This window comes from Sander lucioperca, chromosome 9 (genome assembly GCF_008315115.2).
Source record: "Sander lucioperca isolate FBNREF2018 chromosome 9, SLUC_FBN_1.2, whole genome shotgun sequence".
Classification (NCBI taxonomy): domain Eukaryota; kingdom Metazoa; phylum Chordata; class Actinopteri; order Perciformes; family Percidae; genus Sander; species Sander lucioperca.
The window spans coordinates 12,036,890-12,047,438 of record NC_050181.1 but is presented as its reverse complement, the minus strand read 5'-3'; the positions used below and the strand labels follow the sequence as shown (position 1 = coordinate 12,047,438).

The 10,549-nt window shown below is 39.4% G+C and overlaps 2 protein-coding genes across 2 annotated transcripts; one reads left to right on the top strand and one right to left on the bottom strand.

Moving 5' to 3' along the window:
• Nucleotides 1–438: 438 nt before the first annotated feature.
• hes6 (hes family bHLH transcription factor 6) lies at nucleotides 439–2,354 on the bottom strand. Its single transcript, XM_031294279.2, has 4 exons — nucleotides 2,110–2,354; nucleotides 1,940–2,026; nucleotides 1,728–1,809; nucleotides 439–1,368 (listed from the first exon to the last, which is right to left on the bottom strand). The coding sequence occupies exons 1-4, from the start codon at nucleotides 2,182–2,184 to the stop codon at nucleotides 947–949; spliced, it is 666 nt and encodes a 221-aa protein (XP_031150139.2). The 5' UTR covers nucleotides 2,185–2,354; the 3' UTR covers nucleotides 439–946.
• Nucleotides 2,195–9,134, top strand: itm2cb (integral membrane protein 2Cb). Its single transcript, XM_031294278.2, has 7 exons — nucleotides 2,195–2,354; nucleotides 4,149–4,420; nucleotides 6,359–6,496; nucleotides 6,637–6,828; nucleotides 6,913–7,023; nucleotides 7,194–7,344; nucleotides 7,900–9,134. Exons 2-7 carry the CDS (start codon nucleotides 4,334–4,336, stop codon nucleotides 7,989–7,991), a joined length of 771 nt encoding a protein of 256 aa, XP_031150138.1. The 5' UTR covers nucleotides 2,195–2,354; nucleotides 4,149–4,333; the 3' UTR covers nucleotides 7,992–9,134.
• Nucleotides 9,135–10,549: the final 1,415 nt, after the last annotated feature.

Below are 10,549 nucleotides of genomic sequence, written 5' to 3'. Positions count from 1 at the left end.
TGTAGTGAACTATTTGGCAAAGGACCACCATTGCATTGCCCTGAATAAAAAGCACCATCTGCAGTATAATACAGTACAATGTAATGTGAAAGTGATAACTCAACAGTGAGCCTATTTCCATGACTGAGCAAGTTGTTTGTTCCCATGTTTTTTTTTTAAACTGTAACTTATAAAAGCTGACGTGGAGTTATAAAACCCATTTGTCAATTCCTCAACTAAGCCTATATAAGGAGTGAGTGGATTACTCATTTCACACCTCACAGATGCCTACGATGTGCTATGAGATCTTGGGAGAGAGAGAGAGAATGTGCACACAAATGGGCCACAATTGCAGAGTAATAACTAATGTCTTGAAAACAGCCGTGGGTGGGTGGATAGTGGGATCCTTGTGTGTGAAATGTAGCTTTTAAAAAAAGAAAAAAAGCTGCACAAATAGAATTTAAAAGTCAAAGACATTTATTGAAAAGTTTAAACTTAGGCAAATCAGATGAGGTAGCCTACTAAACGTCATTGGACACTTATAAATAAAAAAGTTAAAAACATCCTAAATACAAAATAATTTACACACAACTAACAATACATTTCTAGTGGGACAGCTATCACAGCCCAGTCATATTCAACAAGTAAATATTTACATATGCATTTACCCCTTCACTGAAGGCAGGGCCAAAACACTTCCAAATGAAGACCGTTCAAGTCTCTGACCTCTACAAAACAGATTTAATTACATATTTTATTTATTAAATACATTTTAGTTTCATGGTAGTTCCCCACTAATTATACAAAGAGCTTCTCAGATGCCTTTCAATACGTTGCAAAGTTGTCATCTCAGCAGTGTTGTTGGCATGTACTTGTACATGAGGCCTACTCCCTACAACATAACACAGCATTAGCTAGCTAAATCATCTAGCGTAGTTTAAAACATGCTATTCCTTTTTTAAATGATCTACCATGGTCTCCACATTGACTTGGAGTAAGTTAAGGAAGGCAAGCACAACACATCCTGGCTTTCAGCCTCCTCTGAAGAAGAAACATGACTTTGCTCTGAGTCCGTCTCATCCAGGTCAGAGCAGAGGTCATCGGTGGAGGTGGTGGAAGGGGCCGGGGACACTAGAGCAGTGTACATGCTCTCAGACAGGGACCAAGTGCTGTTGCTGCCGGTGCACTCTGTCAACGTGTCCGGCAGCATCACCCGGAAGCGGTCTTCGTCGTTTAGGGGCATGCTCTCCAGGAGGTGGTTCAACAGCTCCGCGGATAATGTTGGGTCAATTCCCGGGCAGCTGGACACGAAAGTGTGAACGTCATGCATACACTGGATGTAGCCTGCAGCAAAACGCTCACAGGCCTCCCGGTTCACGGCGTCCACTTCTACGGAAAGATGAAATAAAACAACCGTTAGCTCAGAAATTAGCAAAAACTAAACTACTAACTGACAGTTACAAACGTTGGGCTCTCTGTTCTGATTGGCTGAGCCGCGGTCGAAGATGCACATGAGCACCTGTGGCCGCAGCACAGTTAATTGGAATATTAGCTAATGCACTAACCGTTATAACCCATTGAACTTAATTTTTGGGTTAGTTTAAAATAACTATATTGTTCGGTGGGAGGACGACATGTAAATAATATGCTAGTTTAGGTTAATAGTTTTTGGTGAAACATAAAATATTTAAGGAACTATTGCCTGCTGGCGTACTCTAAAAGTAAACGTACATAATGTAACGATTTACCTTGAGCCCGGTTTTGCAGGATGCTCTCCACACGTTTCACTGTCATCTCCAGCACTTCGGCATTCTCCATCTTTGATTGTAACTGCAACGGGTGACAAAAAAAGCGTAAGTAACCGCTGGCAACACAAGCTAGCTAAACCAATTTAATTCATTTGAAGAACAGCACTAGCTACATAAGGCAAGGGCCTACAAATACATGCATAGTATCTTACGTCTGCATCTGCCACGAGAACTCTGAGTTCTTGTAAACTTTCATTGATGCGAGCCCTTCTTTTCTTCTCGACCAGAGGTTTCCTCATCTGCCAACAGTAAGGAAAATTGAGTTAATATCAGCCAAGTTAATACAAACATATTGGTATTAAGTGCTCACACAGGCCCTTACCTTTCTTTCAGATTTGATTCCACTGTAGTTATCACCTCTGTCCGTTCCGTTTGTGTTGTTACTGATGGGGGCCATGTTGTTAAAGTTTAACCCAGGCGCTGCCAGAAACCCACTGGAGGTTGGTGTGTAATCCAAAGAGCCGTTACAGCTTGTCAATGGGACAGATGGCCGGGCGATCCCAGCAGCCAACAAAGCTTGCAGAGAGACTGGGCTCCTTAATGCTGCTCCGAGGGGGCATGTACTAGGTATATATGACGGTTCATTTACATGTGAATGGATGAAGTGGCTACTACGAGAGCAAGGCACATCGAGGGCGCGCTACGCTCGTACCCGCCAATCCCTATTGGTCATAGCTTTTGTTTTGTCCCCAACTTCAGTCTGAACCATTGACTGCAAAAAGAGGTCTGAACCTACGTACAGATAAAAACATCAACTTCTAAAATAAATTCAACCAGAACGGCTGAAACAAATAGATATTGCCAATTAAATCAATGGAAATAATAAAGCATTATCTTGGATAGAAATGCCAGACAACAACCACAGATTTACCAAAAAATAAAATATAGTCAGTCCTTTACATCTGTTATTTCAGTATACCAAGCTCCTCTTGCAAAAACACGTCAACATTTACCTTTCAATGTTAACATTCTTAAGCACTCTCATTTAATGTCTTTCATCACTTTAGGCCATTATCTGCTAATTCTCACATTGCATCATTAGTTAGCTGGGCCTATTTCATGCTTGATTGTGAGCCATCAGTCCACCTATGAAGACTAGTAGTGCTCCACTCCCTCTGTAGAAAAATAAACAACTAATGTGAATTGGCCAATATGAGCCATTTATCAAGTACATTACTCTCTTGTGTAAAGAGCTAGCCTCTCGAAATGGACAAGCAGCCTGCTGGCAGAAAAAGCGACCATTCCTGTTTTTGGAAGGTTTCATGACATGTTCCTATTGTCCATTCTGGTATAATTTGGAAGTAGATCTTTTCAGCCAATTGTATTGTTAAATCATCAGCTCAAACTCAACTGATTCTGAAGTTTGCTAAATTGTCCAAGTTTAACACGCTGTGTCTTATGTCTGTAGTAAGTCATATGGACACACCGTCATGGCTATTCACATATGGTGGTGAGAGCTGTGTGCATGTCTGCAAATTTGCATGTGTTGTGTAATTTGCATTTTTAGGATAGATATGCACTAGTACATATTGTTTGGTTTGCAGTGATCCACTGTTACAGCCATGGTTACAGCTTTATTTTTTCAGTAATGTTACACTGCTGATAGCCTGGCTGCAGGTGTTAAGAAGGTGGTCATAAGGTTTTTGTTAGTTTAGTTAAAGAAAAAAATGAATAATTACATCTGATGATTTATCTATAGCATTTCAAAGTTGCATTCATGAAATTTGACTTTAGTTTAGAGTTTGTAAAAAAAGAAAAAGAAATGCTCTGCAGCACTAATAACCCCCTTTGTGACCTCACGCAGTGACCTATTTTTGAAATGTAAAATTTGCTTTAAGGTTTTATTACAGGTGTATACTATACTAAATGCTAAATTACAATATACTGTATTAAACTATACTCAACCAAGGCACACATACTGTAGCACACATTGTACAGAACACAGTGTACTGTATTGTACTGTATGCATTACATGCCCTGCTGATGCCCATGTGCCCATGTGCCCATTATTAGGATCAGTAGTAGTCACCTCGAGCTAACTTTATTGCATTCTAGTAGCTTAGAAACATCCCTACATTAACTTTGAAACATCCCTACATTTCCGGATAGTGTTCAAAACATGATGGTTGAGAAACGGAGCTTTAAATAAAATACGGAAATACTACCATATCGGGCACTTGCCTTCAGAATAAGGGCATGGTGCAGTTTCATTTTAACAAACGGAAGATAAAAACAGTTTGTTTTAATCCTAAACAGATTTTATCATTCAAGTATATGTATTTGTTTACCAAAGCCCGCAAAACAGTGTATTAAGTGTTAAATGTAACCGTTGTAGCCGGACTTGGACTCTTATTTTGACAGCGGCGAGGCGGCTTTTCCTTCAGACCCACACTGTGCTCGTTCGTCAGAGAAGACGCTCTACTGAGGTCACTGAGCCCCGGGGGCGAGACTGGTCCGCTCCTATATAATCTTCCTTGCTCGGTAGAAGAAACCAGCGCACCAAATCAGCTAACGAGATAAAGCAAACATACACTGAACAAGCAAACATGGTGAAGATCACTTTCCAGACAGTTTCGGCGCAGAAGCCCGAAAAAGAGATCGATGGAGACAAGATCATTATACCTCAGGCTCACGTGAGTTTGCACACTTTGTTTTTCTTTGTTTGTTTTCGTGTTGAGACATTTGTCCTGTGTCCCACTAATTTATAGCATTAGTACTCTTTTTTTTCATAGTTTATAGCTAAATGGATTAACGTTAATCTGTTTGTTCTTAGCTGTAATGTTGGATTTGTCTGTCCATGCATCATCATGTCACTTGATGGGATTGGATTTTGTAATGGTGATCCATGATCTATTTGATTAAGCAAACAACCGTATATGTATAAACAAAGGCCAGTATGCTAAATAATATATCGCAGTTGTGTGTGTGTGTGTGTGTGTGTGTGTGTGTGTGTGTGTGTGTTTGTGTGTTTTTAATACAACTGAATGGTTAAAAATCACTTCACGTACTGCAGTTTATTATATTGCTTTTGCTGCTGCAGTTACTACAGGACACTATTTCTGACCAAAAAAGCTTATTGTGCTATAATGTTATAATAACAAGGGAAAAGACCATCAATTGCAGGCCATCCCAGCCTGGGGATGTTGACATTACGTCACCTTGTTTGGCCACTGCGAAGACACACTGCAGATGGCTGTCCTGTATGTGCCTTCAGCAGAATATGACACCATTATTCTATATGGTTCATATGTATTATAAGTGTATATAAGTATGCATATACTGTAGAAGAAAAATCTTCCCTTTTCTCTGAATGAGCAGTAGGCGATCACATAGCCTCTATAGATGCATAATTAGAAGGTTTTCCCCCGTTTTGTCGAAATGAGAAAACAACAGAGCTGTTAGATGCGGTCACTGCACCAGTTAGTGACATCACGAAGTGTTATACCACGTGGGTCCTGCAGGTTGTGCTTGATTATTGTGTGTTGTAAAGGCAGTTTAGCTTTTTATTTATCAAAATTGACATCATAAAAGTCAGGAGTTAAAATTAGCAAAATATGCACACAAAATTTTTTTTCTCTAGTTTGAGCTATTCCTGTATCCTATGAGTAGGATCTGGCTGGGCTACTAATTAGATTTGAGTTTATTTGAAGGGGGTTCAGAGAGGAACTGAACATCTCATTGTTTTACAATGGCAGCTGATTCCCTGAAATTCATCTGCAACATGTCAGATCCCAAGACCCAAGTCCTTAGTTTTTAGGCTGCAAACCTCAAACATAGGGCTCAGTCAGTGTTACAATATTTTGAACAGAATGAAACTGTCCTTTAAAGTTGATAGATCGATAGATTTTCCCCCAACATACTGTACACGATGATTATTACCACTTTATGATGTATCCATCACTTCTGCAAACACATTTTTCACCTGTTTGTTACGTTAACAGAAGAATAAGACATGATCTAAAAGGCTGTGTGGATTCTGATTGGCTGCGATAGGCGTCAGAGCCAATGTGTGTAGATCTATTAATATGTCCACCTCTGCTGAGGGACTCCACGCAATTCTTCTCGCTTTGACTCCCACTGAGAGTGCTAGGAAATTAACAAATATGGAGTGTGGAAGTAGGCCTCCAAGAATAGACCCAGACGGCCACGTGCCAGCATCTTCATCAGAGCCTGGCACAATCTGTTCTCCCTGCTTCCGCTCTCCATAGCAACAGTAGTAGGGAGATGCATCAGATTGACTGAGAGACTGTGGGTGGGCATCTGGCATGTTTTATTCCAGTCCGTCCTACGTCTACCAGACCTCCTTGCCTGACTAACGACTTTGCAACCGCCTCCCGTTAGAATAACCTCTGTTACGATTTGGACTTTGTATAGGAACGCATGGCCATGTGAGAGGACTTACATAATGTCCACTGATACTCCTTCATAGAACTGGAAATGATTAATTTCAAGTTAACTGCTAAGCTGTGTTCCTAATATTTCGCCCAAATCTTCTACCACAATCTCTTGGCTAACTAGCTGACTTTTCATTGTCGTTTTGTCCTCTAACCAAACTGCTTTTCTCTTTACAGGAGCAACAGGTTCTTCCTGTCAGGCCCAAGAAGCCTTTTCCAACCGGCCTCTGCTGCCTCACCTTTGGCCTGGTGGTCTTCATGTCAGGACTGGTGCTGGCCTCTATCTACGTCTATCGCTACTACTTTATACCTCAGGTCAGTTCACTCTACCTCCCTTTTCTTACATTATATCCTGAACCCAGTGCCACAGAATGTTGAATGAACACAAATATTAAACAAAGATACAACCTAAAGTAACTGTCACATGCTAACTCAGCTCTGTTGCGCCCCATTAGCAGATCCCAGAAGACAGCTTGTTCCACTGCCGGGTTGTCTACGAGGACTCTGTGTATGCTCCTCTGAGGGGCCGGCAAGAACTCGAGGAGAATGTTGGCATCTACCTTGACGACAACTACGAGCAGATCAGTGTACCTGTGCCACACTTTGGAGGCAGTGACCCCGCTGATATCATCCACGACTTTCAGAGGGTAGGTTATTGCATCCATATGTTCACTGTTTTTTTTCAAGTGTTTCATTTAAGGTTTTAACATTTTCATTTTAATTGATTCCAGGGCCTCACAGCTTATCATGACATTGCTTTGGACAAATGCTACATCACTGAGCTGAACACAACCTTGGTGATGCCTCCACGGAACCTGTGGGAGTTGCTCGTCAATGTCAAGGTGAGGCACTCAGTACATTTGCTGCTGATGTCACTCGTGAAGCTGTTGTAAAAGCATTGTTAGAGATGAATGACTGTCTGATAAAGTGAAGGACAGCATATTCCCATCTTCATCTGCAGTGTTCCTCCCACAGACCGAATGAGTGATTCATTTGTGTCCTTTTGCCACAGAGAGGGACGTACCTTCCACAGACTTACATCATCCAGGAGGAGATGATGGTGACAGGGAGGGTGAGGAACATGAGGCAGCTGGGCCCCTTCATCCACAGACTCTGCTATGGCAAAGAAACCTACCGCCTCAGACGCCGCAACCAGCACAGGCGTAAGTGCACACATCCACCTTCTTTTCCAAACTACTCAGGCAATATGAGATGCTAAAAAATAAGTGATAAAATCACATCCGCTAATGTATCACGCTCTTTCACACCAACTATTGTGAGATGTTGAGGCATGTGGCCGTGCATAAAAGAAAATACAATCAAAACCAAGTAGGGGAAGACAGTTTATCTGCCGACAGTGTATCTGCAGTGTAAAATCCTTTTCTAACAGCCTGGCAGCCTGATTATCACGTCAGTGTTTGTATGTGGGTGCAGCCTGGGAACTTCCTGCTAAGTGAGTCACTGGTTGTGCAGTGGACACATCCACACACTGTGGAGGAGGTAGTGATGCGCTTTAGTGATATCTCTGTTGTTGCTCTCTTTGATTGGTGTGAGAGACATGATGCAACAGACTTTGCCAGAGTACATAAATGAATGTGATTTGCGGTGATTACCACTGCTCATTCAACATGGACATGTGTAGGCCTGGTAGCAGTAGAAATAATATAAACACTACAAAGTGAACAGATCTTTTAAACAGGTCTTCTTGTCTCTTTCAGGTATTGAGAGGCGTGAGACAAAGAGGTGCCACAGCATTCGTCACTTCGAGAACACTTTTGTGGTTGAGACTGTCATCTGCGACAGGGTCTGAATCTGAGGCGGAAATCACAGCCATCCAACTCTGAAGCCAGTTTCAAACCATACCTCTTGAATTCTTTAGGCTTTTAATTGCACTTTAAGAGCAAGTATTTGTCCCAACAGTTTTAATGTTTGTTTTTTTAAGTTGAAAATGCTCTATTATTGTTCATGTACAATGTTAATGTCTTTTTTTATTCAGACAGTCTGTATATGTGGATGATGTTATAAATGTGTTTTGGATATATCTGTACCATGTCAAGCTGTGCATAAGATGTTAATGTGTGTCAGTTTGTGACATTTACATCAGAAGGCTTGATTTAATTTTATTTTACACTTCACGTCATTATTTTTATTTATTATTTTGTAACCCAGTGCACTGTGGGTGATGGTAAGCATACTTAAAAACTGCTTGCACGGTACACTTATGTTGTAATTCCATTTCTTGTTTGTTCTTTTATTTTGTTTGAAAAATGGAAAATGGCGAAACATACCTCATGTAGTTTAGACGTTTCTTTGCTGGTTTGTATCATTAATTGGTGTATATAACTAATTGTTCCTAAGCAATATATACTGTAAATTAATTTTCTTCTGGATTTCATATTGTTACATGCATAGATTTTTATCTAAAATCACCTTGTTTTTGTGAATTATTTCTTTACGGTTTGTCTCTTTATTTACTTTGGAATCACACTTTCCTACTCCTTGGATATAATGGCTTTAGACTGTAATTAGTAGCAGTGCTTTAGAGGGACAGAAGGAACCAAAGTCTGCAGTCAGCAATGCTATGCTTAGTGTTAATGATTTATGAAATATTTAGAAAGAATGTTTTTTAGCTTAGATCACCTTCTGGAGATGATATCAAAGGCTAAAACTCATTTTGTCTTGCTCTTCCTCCTCTTCACTTGGATTTTGCCTGTTTTAGCTCTCGCCAGTTCCCAATCCTTCCTATCTTGGCATTATAATCTCTACAATGTTAATTTGTCCCAATTTGAAAAAAGATTTGGGGTGTCTTTCTAATGTACAACCTGGAGCAAATAAGTCTCCTAAGAGACCTGTGATATGTGCGCGTATTTCCCCGTCCTGGTTACCTTATTTTGTTGTACAGTCGATTTTTCTTGTAATATCTTGCTGCTTTAAGAATAAATGATAAATTAACTTTTTTTGTCTTTTGAATGTTCATCAGCAACAGTTTCAATAAATAATACACATCATAAATGTGCAAATTATGGTGTAGAATAATTGGAGAGTTTGCTAACAATATTGCGTGGAAATATTGTATAAAGGGAAACAAAGACTATCGCAGCTAGTACAGACATAATATAACAAACAAAGGCCTGATCAGTTCCGTTTCTGCTGAACATGCAACATGCATAAAACTGCAGTGTCATTGTGATGAATGTGACACACATCACAAGATGAATCTCTTGTGGTAAGCTTTATTTCACTTTAAAATGGAAGAGGAGGTTTGGTTTCATGTCATGCAAATTGTCGAGAAAAGTTGAGTAAATTTAAAGTGATTCCTGTAATTTTCTTCAAATTGATACACGTGTCGTCATAATGTAAATGTGAGCTTTAAGTTTCAGAACAGACAGCCATAGAAGTAAAGCATATGGTATAAATGTACAAACACACTGCGGGTCAACAAAATCAACATTATCTACCTGTTAAGGGCTTTGCTCTGATAAGTATTAATTGAAAAATTTTACATCATGATGTCTGAGCCAGATCAAGAATCTCCACGACAAATTTTACTTAAGGAAAAATAACAGAAACAGAAATTAAAACAGAAACAAAACTGAATTATCACAAACAAATAATTGAAACTCAGCAAAGACGAGGCTTGTGCAAAATGAAAGTATCGAGACACAAGTAATGCAAGTAAACAAAACATGAGTTTCATGTCTTGTTTCTGGTTTTGGAAGAGATTATTTGATACAATAAAAATTGCATTAATACAGTAAATCCCCTAATCGAGGCTTAAGAACACCTTCCACTGTTACCAAAAGGTGACTTTGTTCAACACGAGCAAAATAAGACAGAGAGCGGCCTAATGTACTGCATGTGCAACTTTCCGTTTGAGTTTAGCTTTGACTACATTCACATAAATCAAATGTCCTCCTGTAAACACACTAATATCAAAACAGTCTTATGATCTTAGTACACAGGTGAGGCCATTAACAGTTGGCTTTTAACACTTTTAATACTATTGCACATTTGAAGCTACATTGTAAAGAATTAAATAAAAGAATTAAAATATAACATTATAGTTACATGTGTCATGAATAATAGCATGTCATATATATATATATATATATATATATACATTGTGGTAAGTCTAAGGAAGTTGATAAACACACAGTCAGTTAATTTGCATTCTTAAAACGTTCAGCAGACCTTTCCACTTATTTGCTTCCTCAGTCATATCAGAACAATTATATGAAATGTGTTAGTATTATCCCCCCTGAACATTATTTGAGTATGCATTAATAAGGTCGGAGATACATTTAAAATTTATTTGTCATTCAGCCTCAGGCTTTATTTCTATAATAATTTACAGGATGGATACATAAA

Excerpts from the sequence above, each read along its gene's own strand:
- hes6 (XM_031294279.2), bottom strand. The coding sequence starts at position 2,184 with ATGGCCCCCATCAGTAACAACACAAACGGAACGGACAGAGGTGATAAC. Across the intron at positions 1,810-1,939 it reads TTCTCGTGGCAGATGCAGAC|TTACAATCAAAGATGGAGAA; the intron begins GTAAGATACTAT and ends CACCCGTTGCAG. Across the intron at positions 1,369-1,727 it reads CCTGCAAAACCGGGCTCAAG|AAGTGGACGCCGTGAACCGG; the intron begins GTAAATCGTTAC and ends ATCTTTCCGTAG.
- itm2cb (XM_031294278.2), top strand. The coding sequence starts at position 4,334 with ATGGTGAAGATCACTTTCCAGACAGTTTCGGCGCAGAAGCCCGAAAAA. Across the intron at positions 4,421-6,358 it reads TCATTATACCTCAGGCTCAC|GAGCAACAGGTTCTTCCTGT; the intron begins GTGAGTTTGCAC and ends TTCTCTTTACAG. Across the intron at positions 6,497-6,636 it reads GCTACTACTTTATACCTCAG|CAGATCCCAGAAGACAGCTT; the intron begins GTCAGTTCACTC and ends GCGCCCCATTAG.